Source organism: Microtus pennsylvanicus, chromosome 1 (genome assembly GCF_037038515.1).
Source record: "Microtus pennsylvanicus isolate mMicPen1 chromosome 1, mMicPen1.hap1, whole genome shotgun sequence".
NCBI classification, from domain to species: Eukaryota; Metazoa; Chordata; class Mammalia; order Rodentia; family Cricetidae; genus Microtus; species Microtus pennsylvanicus.
The window spans coordinates 91,177,500-91,197,683 of NC_134579.1; the positions used below are offsets into that span (position 1 = coordinate 91,177,500).

Consider the following 20,184-nt stretch of genomic DNA (forward strand, 5'->3'; position numbering starts at 1 on the left):
GAAAGAGGGACGCTGGATCCCTGGAACTGGAGTTACAACATAAGCTGCTACCTGGGTGCTAGTAATTGAACCTGGGTTCTCTGCAAAAACAGCCAGTGCTCTTGACCACTGAGCCACCTTTCCAGCCTCCTTCAGATTGCTATTTAAAACAATCTTTGAAATACCTGTTTACAGCTGATCTGATCATTGCTATTGAGGTTATACCTATAGCAATAATTTCTAAGCCGCTGTTAACTTTGCTTTCTCTTTTCACAGCTGGTTGCGCCAGTTTCTGTTCAGTACTCAGAACTTGTAGTAGTCAAGCTTGCTATGTATGGGTCAAGAGATTTCTTGACACAACTCTGAAAGTAAAGGAAATTAGAGTGGGTGAAAAAGAGTCTGTATTCATCCTGCTTCAGTGTGTTCCTACACTCATGGTAACTCTAGACATTCCCTATCCCATTCTGCATTCTGCTAGAAGGGCTTGAGGATTTCAGTTTTGTCCACTCTTGTCATTGTCCGTTGTTTTCATTACTATCCCCACGGGTATAAAATAATCATAGCTATAGTTAAGGAAGCAAACATGCTGCGTGCCATGCAGACTGACTGTCTCCTAAAATATAATACATGCTTTTTTCTCTCCAGCTGAAACTGAACCCCATGAGGGAAAGAGAAAAGTGGAATCTCTGTGGCCCATTTTCAGAATCCATCACCAGAAAACGCGATATATATTTGACCTGTTTTATAAGCGGAAAGCCCTTAGTAGAGGCAAATGTGACTGGCTAAATACCTTGGCCTTTAAAAAGCTATTGTTACTCTGTTCATATACCTGTGGAGGCAAGTGCATCCCAAGGATTCAGCGTGGAGGATGTGGGACAATCATCAGGAACTGGTTCTCTCCTTTTGCCATGTGGGCCTGGGGGATTGAACTCAGGTCATTAGGCTTGTATGGAAAGCATTCTTGGCCTCTGAGGAAACTTGCTGACCTTTTGTATTTGAATAGTTTTAAGATATATATATAGTGGTTCATAAAAAGGCCTTTAATCCCAGCAGTTTGGGAGGCATAGGCAGGTGGTTGTCTGAATTCAAGGCTAGCTAGATCTACGTAGCAAATTGTAGGACAGTGAGGGGCTGCACAGAAAACCCTATCACAAAACAGGTGAAAAAGCTGAGTGCTGAGACCCATAGTTTCAGCACTTGGAAAGCAGAAGCAGGAAAATGTTAGGACTCCAGGCAAGCCTTGACTGTTGTGCAAGATTCTGACTCCAAAAACAAAACTAAAGACAATGGTTCTTATTTTTGCAAACCTAGCAAGCAGCAGTTTACTGATGAAGAAATTTTGTATGTTTTCTTTTTGAAACAAGGTTATACCAGTGTAGCCCTGGCTGGTCTGGAGCTTACATAGACCATACTTAAAATAACAATGTTCTACCTACCTCTGTCAAATTCTGGGATTAAAGACCCCCCCACTTAAATTTTTTTTTCTGTTTGATTTCGAGGCAGGGGCTGTGTCGTCATAACTCTCCTGGAACTTGATTTGTAGACCAAGCTGGCATCAAACTTAGAGAAATCTTTCTGTCTCTGCCTCCCAAGTGCTGGAATCAAAGGCTTAGGCCACCATACCCAGCTTAATTTTCCTTTTTAGTCTACGATGAAGGCAGGTTTATTGTGCCATGTTCTGATGTCTTGTCCCTACCTTTCTGACAGAGCTCTATGAATACTGTATTAAAGAAGGCTATGCAGACAAAAACCTAATTGCCAAGTGGAAAAAGCAGGACTACGAGAATTTGTGCTGCCTACGCTGCATTCAGACCAGGGACACCAACTTTGGGACAAACTGCATTTGCCGGGTTCTGAAAAGCAAGCTGGAAGTGGTAATGCCTGATGGCTGGACGGGGAATTATTTTGTTTAAAGCTTTGCTTAGTTGACCATAATGGGTATTTGGGGAAGGAATTTTGACATTGGAAATCTGCCTGCCATCCCTCCCAAGAGTGAGTCCTTCCGATCAGAATCCTTCCCAGTGAGATGTAAGACTGGTCTCAACACTACCTGTGGTCAAATAACTGGACCAAGCCTCTTTTCTTAGGCAGTAGCTCTGAGGTGATGGAAGGGTTACATTGGCGTGGCTACTAGGCAACCTAGCCCTTTCTGTCTGGCCTCATGGTGACAGTCTCTGTGTATCCTCATGGTGACAGTCTCTGTGTATCTTCTGTCAGAACTTTATCCAAAGCAAGGAGTAGTGACTCATGCCATAATCCCAGCACTTGGGAGGTTGAGACCAGCCTGGACTAGCGCTGAGATCGTGTTTCAAAATAATAATAATGATAATAATAATAATGATGATGATTTCAAAGCTAGGCACCTGGCAGTGGTGCTGGGGTACACAGCATGTTTCAGAACAGCCTGGGATTCATACAATATTATCTCAAAACAAAAACCCCCCAAAATCAAAGGCTGCCAGCAAAGGGACCCTTCTGACATGATACAGGACAACACCTCCTTCTCACTGCAAACTTCTGCCCAAAGTGGCCTTGGCCGCATCCACTTTGCAGAATTTGGCAAATTAAAATATGTTCATCACACCATTGACACTTATTCAGGCTTTCAGTGGGCAACTGCTTTAAGTTCAGAAAAAGCTGATTCAGTAATCACTCATTTATTAGAAGTCATGGCTATCATGGGTATACCTACACAAATAAAGACAGATAATGGTCCTGCTTACATCTCTAGGAAAATGAAACGGTTTTTTGATTATTACAATATCAAGCATGTTACAGGTATACCATACAATCCTACAGGTCAAGCAGTCATAGAAAGATCAAATCGAACTATAAAAGATATGTTGAACAAACAGAAAGGGGTGGAAAACACCCCCAGAAATAGGTTACATAATGCTTTGTTAACCTTGAATTTTCTCAACTCTAATGAGAAGGGAACAACGGCTGCAGAAAGACATTGGATAATGGAAAAGTCTACTGAACTAAATCAACCAGTTTATTTCAAGGATGTGCTGACCTCACAATGGAAGCCAGGAGATGTGCTACGTTGGGGAAGGGGTTTTGCTCTTATCTCCACAAGTGAGGAAAAATTGTGGATACCGTCAAAATTAATAAAGGTTCGGTTTGAAGAAGAAAAGCCACTTGGAAGAGATAAATAACAATTCTTTCATAAGGATGGCGAGCATACTGATGGTAAGAAATACAGATAGGTTAGAGGCAGGGTTCTTTTCTTATCTCCACAGGAAAATACTCATCTTCAAAGAAATTAAGGGACCCTGAATATTTAATTACTGATGGATGGACACATTTTGTAAGTATTAATTTATATATATATATATATGTCTTATTAAACATTTCTTTATAAATATGTAGAGCTGGTTTTGAAGTTGGACTCTGGCTCAGTCCCTCTCCAATTCCAAGCCTGTTAGTAAGAGAAAAACCCAGAGTTTCTGGACTTTCTGTCTCATGTCAAGAGCCATGATATGGGACAGAAAGAAATATGAGTTTAGAAAACATCTTTGCTTTTCTTCATATCTATCATACTTTTCATTGAATATATCTATCATGCCTTTCATTGAATATATATATGTATGTCTATATATGTCTATATGATTAATGTTTAAGTTTTTCACAATGAACAATGAGTTTTTCCTGAAGTGACATTTGAAGTTTCCAGGAAGAAGATGGGGCCCCACAACAACAACTCTACCTGGTTGATATGACGTCATGATACTGATAGCGCTACTACAAGACCTGTTTGGGTACCAGCTGCACAAGACGATCCCAACTTGGTTAGCTGAAATGGTGCACATCTTGTACAACATTCTGGCCAGACCTCCACAAAATACTCAGAGACTATTTGCGATTTTAAAAGACATTGATCTTGAAATTTAACCATCATTTTACTTTCACAGAATCCCCCAGAAAGAACGTCGCCCCCATGACAGCTGGAAGTAATTCTAGAGGACGACGTCCTCTCTCCCAGTAAAGTTTGCCCCTGGGTTTAGGGACATCATTTAGGGGTTGGGAGGTTGGGGGAGGAATTTTATAAACTCAGGGATCATTTTGGGGAAAAAAAAAGGGAATGATGGGATAATAGATTTATAATTGTGAGTTACTGTCTTTAGACAAATATATTGGTATCGATTCTTGTATATTGATACAAAGTTAAATTATATTATTGTATGCATGCATGTTTCTATCTCTGTTTAAAACATTTTTTATGTATTGACATATATTGTATTGATATATATATTGTATATATTTACCATATTGCAGTATACATTTCTACCTCTGATTAAGATACTTATATAATGTCTGTGTATTGATATATATTTACCATATTGCAATGTATATTTGTACAGTGTTTATATTTGGAGGTCATTATCCTCATTTGTTACACAGTTGTTTTATTGTCTTAGTCTTTAAGTTAGATAGATATTGAGAATTATATAAATAGTCATCTAAGTTTGTCATTTATAATTAGACTAATCAGGTTCTCTAGATATATAGAGATTATACTCAGTATTGATAGATAATCTACATCCTCTTCAAAGAGCTGTAGAAAATGGCCTTTAATCTAACTCAGAGTTTCGTGATAGTGAGACACAATTGCTCCTGGCAACACCGCTCTATTCCCGAGAGAATGCTGAGCACCAAAGACACTCCACCTGGAGCCTTTCTATTTGGCAGAACTGGCCTTTAGGCAAAGAAATGCCCATACCTCAACCATTGACAGAGATACAGAGCGTGCATCAATGGATAAAACAGGACTGTCATATCCTGCCAAGACAGGGTAAGATAGTTTTGAAAAGTTCCTTGCCTTTAATAATGGTATGTCAGTTATGTTAGGCCTTAGCCAAAGTTGGTTGACTCAACATTGCAAACGAGACTTTGGGTGATTGCCCAGGTAGTCAGTTGTCTCTGTCAATTGTTGCACATTTTGGATATATCTTGTTTGTTAAGTAATATTTATTCCCTTCTCAGAACTTTGACGGAGTTGAAAATTATATAATTGTAGTTACTCTCTATATTATTTAGACTCCTTGGGATAGAATGTTTAGCAAAACTTTTGTTCTCAATATTGTTATATTTATTATTTGTTATTATTGTATATAGTTGTATTTGGTTTAGTTCTGTCTTATTTAGACAAAAAGGGGAGATGTAGGGATAAGCCCCGCCCCTAAGGGGGCATGTCACCTCGGGCTAATGTTTGCCTATAAATTTGGTGAACATGCTCCCAGCCGCTGCTTCTGCATTCCTGGTCTCCTCGGGAACGGTGGTTCTTTAAGTGTATTTCTCCATTAAAGATATATATATATATATATATATATATATATATATATATATATATATATATACACACACACACACACACACACACACACACACACACAATCTGTCTGCATTCGTTTACGCCGTTACAGTGGCTGAACTCCAGTTTTAGACCCTTGAAATGGAATACCAGGACATCAGGCCAGGGCCATCCACTGAGCTTTCATTCAAGTGCAGATGGCCTCAGCTCAGCAGGCAGCTCTATCTGCCCTCTGTGCCAAAGCTGGGGCTCTGGTGTGGATGTGCCAAGCCATGGCTAGTGGTTGATGGCTGCTTCCCAAGAGGAGGCTCTTGGTGTCCCAGCCTCTGGATTGTTCCTCAGTTGGCAGAGGGCAGCCTAGTATGCATGAGGCCCTGGTTCCATCTCCAGCACCCCATAGAACCAGATGTGGTGGTGCACATCTGTACATTAAGCTGTGAAATGTAGGGTTTTCCATTATGAGACTTGTCTCAAAGATTTAGCAGAACTTTACCAGAAAACTTTATTTGCTTAACATGGGCTCTTGGACTCCAGAAAAAGGTCAAGACAGCATTTCCCCAGCCCCAGCCACTATGCCCTGGGACAATTCTGCTCTGGCCACAGGAACTTGAGTGCATACCTTCTGCCCAGTGTCCTCAAGAACTCTGGCCTAAGCCCTCTAGGCAGTAGCAGGCCCACCAGGAGAATAAAAAGGCTGGCTTACATCAGGTGGTCACACACCTTTAATCCTTTAAGCAGAGACAGCGGGATCTCTGAGTTCAAGTCCAGCCTGGTCTACAGAGCAAATTTTAGGACATCCAAGATTACTACAGAGAGAAACCGTGTCTCAGAAAAACAAAAGTGGTGGTGGTGGGGGCCTTGTTTACAGAGGACTCTTTGTGACAGGTGTGTCTTGCCTTAATCACACACAGACGTGTAACTTTCAGCTAGTGGTAGCTGTTTCCATTTTCCCAAAGGAGCTAAAATATCCAATGGAAGTGTGTAGGGACAGGGACTGTTCCACCAGCACCCTGTACAGCACGTTTCAGTCGGTATGTGCAGGGTTGCAGCAGTGTATACAAATGTCCCCGTCTTCTGTTACAGGGTCGCATCATCGAGTGCACGCACTGCGGCTGCAGAGGTTGCTCTGGCTGACACCCGCGACTCTGCTGTATTCTGGACTTTGGACTTTGTTGGTTCCTACCTACTGGGCCACCCCCTTCTGGAGCAGCTCTTCTCAGAGAGGTGCCCAGAGAAGAGACCCAGAGGGAACATGGGCTCTAGAGGTGAAGGCTTTCCAATCGCTGAAATCTGTAAAAATAAAACCATTAGACCTCTTGGCTATATTCATTCTTTCAGAGCATCAGGCTGCGGGATGCAGGGGATGGGCACAGTCGTGACTCAGTGTCATAGCCAGTCTGTGAGCAGAAGCTTACACTTTCTCAGCAGTGACGTGGAGGGCAACCTGGGCCCAGTATTTTGTCCTCATGCCTACGCCTGCAGAACGCTGTGGTGCCTGTAGGAAAAGGACACCAGCACATTCTCTGCTTTTAAATGGAAGGAGCTCCTGGGCTCCAGCTGCACTGTGAACACTGGGAGCTTGTCGCAGCAGCATGCGCCATCACTTGTCCCTAAGGCCTCCCCGGACACCAACATTCCCAGTGGTGTCTTGGTTCCCCTTAGGCTTGGTCCGGAACTCCTGCCAGGGGTGGGAGGCTTCCTCTGCTGGCATCACTTTCAGCCACTGCTTGTAATAAGCTCGAAAGCCATCAATCTTCTTCAAGTAGGTGTTATTCCCTTTGTACTGTAATTAGAAATGAACAGAACTATGTCAAGGTGAGTGACATACAGGGACAGAAGCTTCACCATGAGACCCATCACTCTGTACAATGAATACAAAATACACTAAGAAAAGCAGGGAGTTCAGAAATGTTCTCAGGCAATCCAAGCCACTGCATGTCACCCAAAGCTACACAGCAGCTGACCTCTGCTCTGCTTTCAAGAGACTACAGTGGACAGGATAGAAAAATGGACATTAGATTTACTGCTGTATTGCAGGGCAAGACAAACTGCCCTTGGCCTAAAAGCCATCGATTCGAAGGGCACAGCTGCGCTCCTAAACCTGTGGAGGTCACCTCAGCCCCACAGCTAGAATTGAGGCATCCCATCAGTTCTGCCTCTTTTGCTGAGATGCTCCCATCCTGACCTATAACCTTGGCCCACTGCAGCATCCACTTGTAGGGAGGTTAGGAATGAAGAGCCTGAAACAGCTGGCAGGGGTTGTCTAGGAAAAATAGGCCAAACCAAAAAAAGACAGGAAAACCCCATTAATTATGAGATTCAAAAAATTTGATTTAAAAAGATGAAGTTCAAGTCAGGTGTGGAGATACATGCCTTTAATCCCAGTACTTGAGAGGGAGAGGCAGTTTGAGGCCAGTTAAGTCTACAAAACAAGTTCCAGGACATCCAAGGCTACACAGAGAAACCCTGTCTCAGTAATAAGCAATAGATTAAGTGTGCTGAAGAAATGGCTCAATGGTAAAGTGTTTGGTATGCAAACAGGACAAATTCACTCTAGTACCCATGCCTTGTGAGATAACCCGTGCTAGGGAGATGAAACAGGCAACAAGAGCAAGTCTAGCCAAACATTAGCTCCAGTGTCAGTGAGACGCTCTCAGAAATTAACTCCGAGAGTGGCAGAAGGCTTCAGTTTGCACCTAATGCCCCTCTCTACGCACTTAGCAACGAGACCATCTCCTGATAAGATATTTACAACATGGAACTGAAGAAAGTCTAGGGGCCAGCCTGAGTTACCTGAGACTGGCTCAAAATGAAAAGTGGCCTGGAGAGATGGCTATGTGGTTAAAGTACTGTTCTTCCAGACGACCTGGGTTCAGTTCCTAGCATCCACACCAGGCAGCTCACAGCCACTTGTCGGCTCCAGGGTACTCAATGCGGCTCAGGGCCTTGGGGTTCTCTTAAGGAAAGCTACTGAACAACTTTCAGAAAGGAAGTGAACGTCAAGCCCCTAAGGACAAAACCCAGAGATGGCAGCGGCTAAGGCAATGGTGAGCACTGTAAGGTTGGCACACATACCCGGTCAAAGGTGGGAGGGTACTCAGCAGCAAACTCTAGCTGACGGATGATCACTTCATTCACTGGGACGCTGTTCTGCCTCATGTCCTTCAGGATATCAATGAGATAGGCATAGTCCAGCTTCTTGAGGGCCGCGTTGATCAGAGTGCTGTAGATGTGGGTGTTAGGGGCCATCTGGGATTTCTAGAACGTGGACATCACATGGTCAGCAGGATGATGGTGGCTGCTAGGACAAGGGAGTCTGCCAGGCCCCATCCACAGACCCACAGATAGGCACCAGAAACAAGACGGGTGGAACCGTACAGCAACAGCTGGCTGTCCAACCCCACACAAAAGCAAGTTTGTCCTGTCACTTCAGCCCTGAAAATTCTGGAGAGAAGACTGCTGCTCCGGCGGCAACAGCCAGGAAACGAGGTGTAAAATACCTCCACACTCTCACCCTTGGCTGCAGCTCACTGCTTAAAGGGTCTTCACCACAAGGTGGGGGGCAGTCTATAACAGCCAGCATTAGCACGGGGGTAGAATGTGGGAACACAACTTGGTCCTTATAGAAGTGGCCACTGCTGGGGTCGGCTGGAATTGAATGAGCATCAGAGCAGCCACAGCTGAAAACCACCCTCTGCTCTCCAAGCTTCTAGTCCATCTCTCCTCTTGCCAGAGCTCCCATCCCTCCGGGTGTTAGGGCTCAGCCTCATTCACATCTCTCCACTGGAACCAACAGTCCCTTCAAGATGGAAACACATTCCACAATACGTCACAGAATCTGCTCATTCCCACGGGGTCACGGCCATTCCTGCTCCACACTCATTTGATCCTGCTGGGTCCTATTTCCCCCATAACTTCTTGAGAACTCCCTGGGTTTTCTCCCAGAACCGGAGGCATCCTGCTTGGGCTTGGGCCTCTCACCTTCATGTCCGCAAGCAGCTGCATCCCATCCCTGGGTCTATGGCACCCAATGGCCAGATTGCAGAAAGTCCGCAGATCGGGGACAATTCCCTTCTTTGCCAGGACTGGCAGCAACGCCTGTAAGACAGACATGCAGCTGTTACCTGAGACCTACAAGCCCTGGCCAGATGTCCTGATGAATTCCTTTGCTGGACGCTAGAGACCAAGAGGCACCATTGCTTAGAGGCCTCTGGACTCCCTCAGCTGGCTACATGGCACTGCTGGTCTCTACTCAGCCCCAGAGGACTGTCTTCTTAGCTTGTCCAGAGGAAGGTGTGCTCTGCACTGTGGCCATTTCTCTGTCACCTTTGACCCTCACAGATGCCCAGGGCACTGCTTCTGTCAAAGTGCATCACATAAAAACTGACTGTGTAAGTGACAAAAACCTGTCTGGAGCCTGCCTATCATCTCTGTGAGATGGGAGAGCTGCACACAATCAGACTGCGTCTCCTGGCCTGACCACAAGAGAAGCAGAGAGACCTGAAGCTGATGATAGCACAGAGTATGTGCAGTGTTGGGAACATATTGGGGTGGCAAGAACACTCCAGAGACCAATTGGGGTGCCTCATGGTGAACCTATCTTTTTGAGGGGGGAAGCTGAACCAGGGTCTCAATATACTGCCTTGGCCAGTCTGGGGTTCACTATGTAAACTGGACTAAAACTTAGAGATCTGTTTACTCTCGAAAGAAAAGGTCTCAAGGACTCTAGGCTGGCACTGAACTCTCAATTTGGCTATGCTAGATTGTCTTATGTCAACTTGACATATGCTAGAGAGCTGAAAGGAGGGACACTCAACTGAGAAAATACATACATAAAATGGGGCTATAGGGCATTCTCCTAATTAGTGATTTATGGGGGAGGGCCCAGCTCAAGGTAGGTGGTGCCAGCCCGAGGCTGGTGGTCTTCGGTTCTATAAGAAAACAGGCTTAGCAAACCTTGAAGCAAAAACAGTAAGCAGCACCCCTCCATGGCTTCTGCATCAGCTCCTGCCTCCAGGTTCCCTTGTTAGAGTTCCTATTCTGACTTCCTTAGATGGACTACAAATGTACAAATCCATCTCAAATCGCTGTTGGTCGTGGTGTTTCATCACAGTAAATAGGAACCAAAGCTAAGACAGTGGCCAAGGGTGGCCTTAAATGTTTGATCCTCCATCCTCCAATCCCCAGCTCCTAGGATTATAGGTGTGAATCAGGTAATGCAGTGCTAGGAATGGATCCAGGATCACATGTGTGCTAGGCAACTCTACCAGTTGAGCAACCCTCGGCCCCACAGTGACATTTTATTTTGTTTTGAATGTGTATAGGTGTGCCTGCATTTATGTCTAAGTACTACTTGAATGCTTAGTGCTCACGGAAGCCAGAAGAGGGCATCAGATCCCCTGAAACTGGAGTTACAGATGGTTAAGAGCTGCCAGATAAGTGCTAGGAACCAAACCCAGGGCCTCTAGAAGAGCCAGTGTTCTTAAGCACTGAGGCATCTCTCCAGCCCCAGCTGATGGTGATTCTTTAACAGCTGAACAACTCTACGGTCCTGTTCCTAAAGCACCTGCTTATCTTATGTACCCCTCCTCAGTATAGTGACACGTTTGACCTCTTGGAACCCAGCATATCAGGATGTCCCTTCTTCCTAAATGCCCTTCATGCCCTACCTCTATGTGGTAGGGCTGTGTTGCATCTGGCTGGTTTGTGTCTCAATTCCTAGCTTCATATAAGGCCAAGCCTAGAGCAGGGCTCCAGATATATCTGCTGACTAATAAGCTACATTCTACAATCTAAGGTCAGAGAATGAAGACCCCAGTAGATAGTGCCTGACCTTTGCTCCCTCCAGGTCTCCCAGCTTGCTCTTCTTCCTTATCAGCGTGTTGAAGAAGGTAATGTCGGCCTCCACCTTATGCCTGTCCAGGATGGTCAGCAGCGAGGATTCTGCAGGGCTCCCAGGTTCCACCACCTCAGCCAGTAGAGTGAGTGTTTTGATGTCCGGCTGGAGCCCATGTTCTGCCATCTTTCCCAGGAAGCCCTCCAGACCTCCCATCAAGGCCAGCCTATCAGCAGGTGTGGCCACTGTCCCAAAGGAGACTACAGTTGGGGAGAGAGTCCCAAGACTCAGGATATTAACTTCCAGATTCAAGGGGGGGAGCATCAGGGCCAGTGGGGTATGGGCTGGTATATGGCCAGGTTCTGCCTTGGTTTCTGTCTCAGGCTGGATTTTGCTTGTTACCCCAGTCTCGGGGAACTCTGAAGGTCTCTCAAGTTCCTGAGAAGGTTCCAGAAACAACTGCCTCTCTAGTGCCTCCACATGTCTAACTGACACATCAACCACTGCCTTGGCCTGGACTTTCCTCCGGGCCTCAGGCCTGCCTGCTGGTAGCTGGAACGGGATGGTCTCTTCCTGAGGCTTCAGGAGCAGCCTGGAGGCAACCTCTGGGTCCCCCAGACCACAGTCTCGAGCTGCACCCAACAGGAGGTTATAGCCATGCCTAGTTGGTTTGATGCCCAGCCTCAGCATCTGCCGCCATACCTGCAGGAGAAACTAATATTAGCTACATGTCTCTGCCTCCTCTGGGCTCCCATGGAAGGAGGCGCTGTGCAGTAACAATCAGACCGGCAAACTCCTAAGGCACAAGAAAGCTGGAGTAGCTCTGCAGTGCAGCAATGGCTGAGTGTATGTGAAGACCTGGAAAAAAACCCTAGCACCACCAAAAAAAGAAAAAAAAAGTGCAGGGGTGTGACTCGGGTATGGAGCTCCCAGGTTCAGTCACTGTGACGCCAGCCTAGAGCCCCAGGTAAAAGGATCAAGAAACCTCAAAAATACAAAAACAAAAAACGGCAGGGGTGGGAAGTGGGGATATGAGAACTGGCCACCAAATCAGATGACCTGAGTTCAATTCCTAGACTCTACATGACAAAAGGAGAGAACCAACCTGGGAGGTTGTCCTCTGGCCTCTACATTTGTGCTGGGGAATGCAAATGCCTTCCCCGCCAAAATACATATCATCAAAAGAGGTTTAAGAGGTGGTGAGATGGCTCAGTGGTTAAAAGCTCTGGCTGCTCTTCCAGAGGACTCGAGTTCAGTTCCCAGCACCCACATGGCAGCTCACACCTGTCTGCTACTCCAGTTCCAGAGGATTCAACACCTTCACATAGACATACATGCAGGCCAAACCCCAATGCACAGAAAATAAATACATACATTTAAAGAAGTGACTAAACAAAGAGGAATCGAGAAAGTATCCAGCCTAACTAAGGCCAGGCGTGGCAGCACACACCTTTAAGTAGTTGTGAGCTACTGTGTGGGTACTGGAAACTGGACCCAGGTCTTCTACAAAAGCAGCCAATGCTCTTAACTTCTCTCTCCAGCACCCTTTGGTTTTTCTGTTTTGTTTTTTTGAAACAGGTTCTTACTATGTAGCCTTGGAGTCATTACGTGGATCAGGCTAGCCTTAAACTCAGAGATGCCTCTGCTTCCCAGGTGCTGCACTAACTCACCAGTCCCTTCTCTGGTTCTGACAGAAACCTTAGAGGGCTGGGTGTGGGCAACAGCGGTCACCCCACCTTAGAGCAAGGTATGCAGATGGGGACTGGCAGGTTAGGCACCAGCTTGGCAAACCTTGCAAGGCTCTAATGCCTATCAGGGCAACGTTTTCAGGAAGGCAGGGATCTTGGCAGCCTTTCCTAAGGAATAGTTAGCAGAATGGAAAATTAAGAGATATATACACCATATTGTTGAAATAAAATGTGGCAGAGTCACACACTCTGATATACTTGGCTTTTTTTTTTTTTGAGACAGGATCTCAAACTAGAAGTCTCAATGGAGACTAAGTTGTAGCAATTTTTTCTTTTTTGATGTGTGTTTGTGTGTGTCTGTGTGTCGCTGTTGTAAATCTATACTGTAAGGTGAACATCAGGTATCCTGTTATATCACTCTCTGCCTTACTCAAGGAGAGAGGGTCTGTCACTCGACCTGGAGCTAGGTTGGCAGTCAGCAAGACCTAGCAATCCTCATGTCACTGGTGTCCGAAGAGCTGGGGCCACAGTGACAAGATCACACCCATCTTTTTGCACGAGTTCTAGGGATTTGAATTTAGGTCCTCATGTACTTATATAGCAAGTGCTGTTACCTATTAAGTCATCTCCTTAGCCCTAAATCCCAGCTGAGTGGCTGTGGGAATCTCATGTATGGTCTTGGGTTGTCATTCAGTAAAGTGCTGAGAAGCTTCCTGAAATGCATGTCTGGAAACAGGATATCTGGACTGGACTGCTGTCAGGCTGTGGTGGACACATTAGATGGCAGAGCCTGGAAAAACATGACTCCCAAGCATCCACTGGTAGCAACACCAGCACCCACTCCTGACATAATGAGAGATCTGAGATGGGAATAGAGGATCTGTCTCACTTTGAGACTAAGTGTGTATTCCTGGTTGCACCTGGAGAGATGCCAACTAGAGTATGAACCTGAGGGATGGGCTGAACACATACCCCAGTTCCCATACTGCAATGGTCAGGAAACCCAAAATTAGAGGGTCTGAGAAGGAGAGGGATGGGCTGGCTGTGCCTTCACTAGAAGAGCAGCATTGCCACAAGCCTCCTTTCCATGCTGTCCACAAAATGGAGGAAGAACATGCCCTGTAGTGATTACCACTAAGGCCAGGAGATGGCAGATGTAAAAACACTTGGCACAGTGGGCTGGAGAGAAGGCTCAGCAGTTAAGAGAACAAATTGCTCTTTTAGGGGACCTGAGTATGGTTCCCAACATCCAGTTCAAGGGACTCACAACAGGCTATACAACTCCAGCTCCAGTTGACCTCCTTCTGGCCTCCTGCATACATACATACAACTTAAAGACAAAAAACAAACAAAGCTAACCCTGGCACCAGGCAGGACAACGGCAAGACTGACCTGCACGGCTTTCAGGAAGCCTGCCTTCTTGTCCTGGATGCAGCCCACGAGCAGGAAAGAGAAGGTTTCCTCTGTGGCTCTGTGCCCCTTGTGGATGATTTCCTGGGCAAGAGGAGAAAGCAGTCTCACTCAGAACCTATAGCAATGTCAGTACCAGGTCCATGCATCTCTTGGGAACAGGTGCCTGGACACAGCACTGGAACCAGTTAGAACCAGCCCCATCTCCCCAGCTCTGCTCCTTGAATCAGCAGCATCTGCAAAGCTGACCCTTGCAACCACTGTACTTGAGCCCTAGAATAAAAGGACTGGTTTCAAGACCCAAAAACAACAGCAGTCAACTATGGGCATGGATAAGGACAAGGCCCTGAGCTACTCAGCCTCAGTTTCCTCATCTGTGAAAGAACACACCTTCTAGGATGTCTGAACAAGGCTTCAACCATGTAGAACTATACAGGGCAAGGACACCGTCCCCACCAGTCTTTTCAATGTCAAGCTGGGCTAGACCTCCTCAAAGACACTCCCATCTCCCAGAAACTCCTGTCTTCCCACTCAGCACAGGATCCCCCTCTCCACCACCATCCTTTTGCTTGCCTGCCTACAGCCCATACTGTCAGACTGAGGCCACGGAAAGCTAGGTCATGTTGGATACATGTGAATCCCAGCATAAAGCATGGGCTGTCTCAGCTTTCCTGAACATTCCAGGTGAAGGGAGACAAGTAATCTGTCTCTCACACTTGTCCCACAGGACTGGGTCTGACTTGGAAGAGCAAGGGAGTCCCCACCTTGAAGACATCAAGGCACATCCTGAGGTCTGCACACTTGGCGGTCACCTTCAGCAGGGCATGATATGTTTTCAGGTTGAGTTCGAAGTTTTTGGCCAGGAGCTGCTGTCGGAGCTTCAGAGCACTCTGCAGGGCTGAGTCCTTCCAGGGGGACTCTGCACAGACATTGAACAGGGCTGTGTAGGTGGCATCCGAAGGCTCCAGGTCTCGCTTCTTCATCTGTTGAGACGGGAGAACACTGAAGGAAGTTCTAGGTGAATTTGGATACAGAGATCACAGCCACTTTGAAGGGCCCAAGTAGCACCTCATACACAGATCCAAACTCCTTACTTCACTAGAGGGACTATGAAAATTGAGCCCGCACTCTTGGAAATGCCAACAGGAAATCATCCTCCTAGGCCACTTGAAAGAATATTCTAGAGCTGGTGTGCTTATATTCTGAGGCCTGAGCAGCTTATCCTGACCGTCCAGGATGCACAGAGCGTGTCTGTTCTGGGAAAGGGGGACCAGTACTCACTAGTTGGGAGCTCACGAGCTAGTCAACTCTGCTTAGAAACCAAGGATGAGATCATTCAGAAAGATCATTACAATGATTCATATACCTACAATGTCCTTTGAGAAGTGCAGTTTTGTCAGGTATGTTGGCGTCTTAGCACTCAGACGACAGAGGCAGGCATGAGTTCATGGCCAGCTTGGTCTACATAGCTCCAGGTAAGCCAAGGTTACATAGTAAAACTGTCTCAAAAATGCAAAACAAAAGAGAAGTGCAGTTTCTTTCTGTTTGCTCTAACCACAGACTATGAGGACTGGAGTAGTGTACCAACTAAGAGGACTAAGATTAGCAAGAGTCTGCTAATATAAGGACTCCCTTAGCTTCTGGCCCCAGAAGATGGGTTGTATCTTGTTTAAGTCTACAGCTGTCCCATGTAAGGTTCTTTTTTGATTCATGAAGGAACAGAAGCAGGGTTTGTGTGAGCAACTGTGGATGATGTGGAGAGGAATACAGACTAACTAGGCATAGTAGCAGAGAAATAAGGGACATGTGGGCTCCTAGCAGCCCAAGCGCATAACTAAGCATGTCTCTTGTCACCTACTCAGTTCCCCAAGAACACAATTTGGATTCAATGTCAACAAACCATGTCGTCTGCCCATAGTGGCATTATGCTCAGGATCTGCTCCCAGCATGCATTTCAGAGCTTTGGCCCTATTACTGTGGCCCACACTCACGTCATTATAGAGTTTGAAGGCCTTCTTCAAGTAGCCGACGCGCCCACAGCCCCCAATCAGCACCGTATAGTTGCACTCCAAAGGCTGCAAGCGCTCTTCCTTCAGCATCTGCCTCTCAAACAAATCCAGGGCCTCCGCCAGCTAGGTAAAAAGCCAGTATGAGAGAGAGCTCAGGATGGTTTCAGAGACCTTTAGCAAGCCAAGGCGAGTGGGGCATACATTTGGCAGGGGGATCAAAGCCATTCTAGGCTACACAGCATGTTTCAGAACAGCCTGGGATTCATACAATATTATCTCAAAACAAAAACCCCCCAAAATCAAAGGCTGCCAGCAAAGGGACCCTTCTGACATGATACAGGACAACACCTCCTTCTCACTGCAAACTTCTACCCAAAGTGGCCTTGGCTGCATCTCTAATTTTCTACACTGTCCTGTCCCTTTAGTACATACTTTCATTCCTTATTCTTTGTTTTCGATGTTGTTGTTGTTCTGGAGATCATACCCAATGCCTACACATGCTTGGAAAACACTTTACCCCTAAACTGAATTCCTAGCCCAATTTCCACTTTCTCTCTTTCGTTTTCTTTTCTCCCTTCCCCTTTCCCTTTCTTTACCATGTAGTGGGTTAAAGATAGCTAGCGATATGGCTCAGCAGATAAAGGCACTTGCAGTGTAAATATAGTGACCAGAATTCGATCCCTGGGTCCCATATAAAGGTGGGAGGGAAGAAGCAGCTCTACCATATTGTCTTCTGACTTCTACATGTGCACCATGGCACAAACACTCATCTGGCACAAAAACAATAGAGACCCAAGGACTGAGCAACGAACATTCCAGTTTCAACAACTAGGAAGGCTGCACTGCCTCACATATGTCAACCCGGCAGAAAGGAAGACCTCGAGGTTCTCGGACCTTTCCTTCCTTGATCAGACGTTTGCACTGAAAGAAGTACCAGTATGGAGTGTTCCTCCTGCCCTGCCACAGTTTGGGCTCCAATTCTTCCTCCTCGACACCCTGCTCCTTCAGCTGTAGATTATACAGCTGGGCTGTTGACTTGTGGAATAGTCTCCGGGAAGAGTATTTGTCAGAGAGGGTTCCAAAGCTCTCTTCGTCCTCCTCCTCTTCCTGAGGAGCCACAGTGCTGAGCTTATTGGAGTCAGAGCAGAAGCTGCCCATGTTCTTCTGGCTCCCCTGGCCCAGGGGCAGGTGGGAAGAAGAGCTGCAGAAGGCTGCCGACACCTGCCAATGTGGCCATGCCGACCTCAGCTGTGCAAGTCCCTCCTTGACTCCTGTCCATCGGGTGGATCCAAGAAGATCCCAGTGTTGGAGGACAGACAGTCCTATGGGGTGGGGGCCAGAAAAGAGCCGGGAAAGTCTCATGAGGTCTATTGCTGGCCTTCTTGTACCTGAAATGAAGAAAAATAAGGAAGTCCCATCAGCCTCTGGGCGGAAGCTGGGAAGAAGAGAGAAGTGCAGATACTAGGGTGGCTCTGAGTTAGGAAGTCTGGGCTCAGGCTGGGGATGGGGAGTATGAGACGGGCCGTTATTTACACTCTCAGCAATCAGAACAAGGTCATCCTCGGTTACATATCAACTTTAAGGGCAGCCTGAGCTTCTTGGGATTGTGTCAAAAGAGTAAGAGTAACAGAGAGAGAGAGCGCCAGGTGTGGTAGGTAGCCCATACAGTTAATCCAAGCACTTGGGAGGCAGAGTTCCAAGCTAGTCAGGGCTACAGAGATCCCTGTCTCGAAAACACAACAACAAAGAGGGCCTGAGCCTGTCTCAGCAGATAAAGGTGCTTTCTGCCATACTTGATGACCTGAGTTTGGTCCCTGCATCTACGCAGTAGAAGCTGTGGTGCGTGTGTTCTCTGACCTGTGCACATACACTGTGCAATGCACCCATGTAAATGCACACATAAACAATTGTGTTTCAAAAATGCACAGGAGTGCAGGGTAGCCTCTGCTATAAATAAGACCAGGCTATATGAGACACTGTCTCAAAAAACCAGAACCAAACCGAAAAAGAAGTCTTAGGCAGGCCTGAGATTCTTATGCAGCCTCAGGCAGGACTACAAACAAAGTGGGGTGAGAGTGTCTGTAGCTTCATGGTAGAACACCTATCTAGCCTTCATGAGGTCCTAGGTTCAATCCTCAAGAAAATGAAAAAAAAATACATATAAAATTCCAGCACTCGGGAGGCAGAGGCAGGTGGATCTCTGTGAGGTTGAGGCCAGCCTGGTCTTCAGAGTGAGTTCCAGGACAGACTCCAAAAGCTACAGAGAAACCCTGTCTCAAAAAACAAAAACAAACAAACAAAAAAGAAAACAACCATGTACGGTGTAGTGGCGTACTCCTTTAGTGCAAGCACTCAGAGGTCATCACAGGCAGATTTCTCCAAGTTAGAGACCATCCTGGTCCACATAGTGTGAGTTCCAGGTCAGCCAGGGCTACAAGACACACACTGTCTCAAAACAAAACAAACAAAATAACCAGAAAATTATATACGTGCTTACATATTTTTTCCCTTTTGTGGTACTAAAGGTTGAATTTAGAGGTCTACAACTCATCTATATCACTAGATATATATATATATATATATTTTTTTTTTCTCCCAGACAGGGTCTCTCTGTGTAGCCTTTGCTGTCCTAGAATTCACTCTGTAGAACAGGCTGACCTTAAACACACAGAGATCCAACTGCCTCCGCCTCTAGAGTGCTGGGATTAAAGTTGTCTACCACCAGTGCCTAGCGATCTTTATAGTTTTTGAGACAGGGTCTCACTGAGTAGCCTTGGTTAGCCTCAAACTCATCTTATTTTCTTGCCTCAACTTTACTTCAGTGCTAACATTACAAGCAAGGACTACTGTGTCTGGGATTTTGTATTTATTGGCTTGTTTGTTTATGAATCTGGTAGCATTGGGCTTCAAATCCAAGGACTTGTGAATCTAAAACTCTCTCACTGAGCTGCATCCTCCCATACCAGCCTAGCATTTAGTTTTTATTAGATGGGCTTTAGAGTTCAGCCTGCATAATTTAAACCCTTTAATAAAAAGACATCAGCCAGGTGGTGGTGGCACACACCTTTAATCCCAGCACTCGGGAGCCACAGGCAGGAGGGTCTCTGTGAGTTCAAGGCCAGCCTGCTATACACCTACACACGTACTTACAAACGTCCGTACGTACAAAAATCAGGATAAACTTTTGTTTTGTTTTGGTTTTCGAGACAGGGTCCCTCTCTGGCTGGAACTCTGTGAACCAGGATAGCCTTTAACTCACAGAGATCCTCCTACCTCTGCTTCCCCAGTATTGGAATTAAAGGCGTGTGCCACCGCCGCCCGGCTGACGATAAACATTTTAAATCCTAGCTCTATTAGAAGGTTGACTCTCCCTCCAGGTTGGCCTGGATCTTTTGATTTCCTGCTTTCACTTGCCATTTATTGGTATTAAAAGTATGCTCCAACATTCCCGGTTTATGTTATGTGGTCCTGAGGCAAACACTTTGCCAACTGAGCCACATGCCCAGTCTCCTTACCTGAGTTTTAAACCTTTGAATTAGAGCTACGTGGAGGCTGTCCAGTCGTAGGGGGGCCTGGGACCCTCGGGCCGCCCCTGCCTCCCCTCCCCAGGCCTACAGAGCGTGGATTTTCTCACGTGACCGACGACGCCGGCTTGGACAGTCCCTTGGCTCCAATTTCGGCCTGGCTCCGGGGATTCCTACGAGGGTTGAACAAGAAGTCACTCCGAGAGTCGTGCGCATCGAAGCGCCTTAAGGCGTCCTAGGGGTCGCAGGGTTTCGGCCCCGATCAACTTTCTTCCCTTAGCCACACGCGCCTGCGGTCCCGCCCTCACACGTTCTTTCGGATTACTGACCCAAAGAGAAGAGCGTTCGGCCAGCGGCTAGGCAGGCCTGAAGGAGCGGTAGGACTCCGCTCTCTATTGGTTGAGTCTGGACGGGGGCCGGCACG

At 46.4% G+C, this 20,184-nt stretch overlaps 1 protein-coding gene and 1 long non-coding RNA gene across 3 annotated transcripts; one reads left to right on the top strand and one right to left on the bottom strand.

The window, feature by feature from the left end:
- Positions 1-1,690: 1,690 nt before the first annotated feature.
- Positions 1,691-6,618, top strand: LOC142849993 (uncharacterized). The gene is made up of 2 exons (XR_012910641.1): positions 1,691-1,853; positions 6,377-6,618. It is a non-coding gene; the product is annotated as an uncharacterized LOC142849993 (long non-coding RNA).
- Positions 5,771-20,124, bottom strand: LOC142849857 (pentatricopeptide repeat-containing protein 1, mitochondrial-like). Of its 2 annotated transcripts, XM_075972654.1 has the most exons (10): positions 20,090-20,124; positions 19,752-19,933; positions 17,131-17,624; positions 16,219-16,359; positions 14,992-15,210; positions 14,210-14,311; positions 11,127-11,831; positions 9,275-9,391; positions 8,369-8,551; positions 5,771-7,076 (listed from the first exon to the last, which is right to left on the bottom strand). In XM_075972654.1, exons 3-10 carry the CDS (start codon positions 17,596-17,598, stop codon positions 6,894-6,896), a joined length of 2,118 nt encoding a protein of 705 aa, XP_075828769.1. In that variant the 5' UTR covers positions 17,599-17,624; positions 19,752-19,933; positions 20,090-20,124; the 3' UTR covers positions 5,771-6,893. The 2 variants fall into 2 exon arrangements, with proteins under 2 accessions (XP_075828769.1, XP_075828758.1); XM_075972643.1 differs by lacking the exon at positions 20,090-20,124 and having other exon boundaries at positions 19,752-20,086.
- Positions 20,125-20,184: the final 60 nt, after the last annotated feature.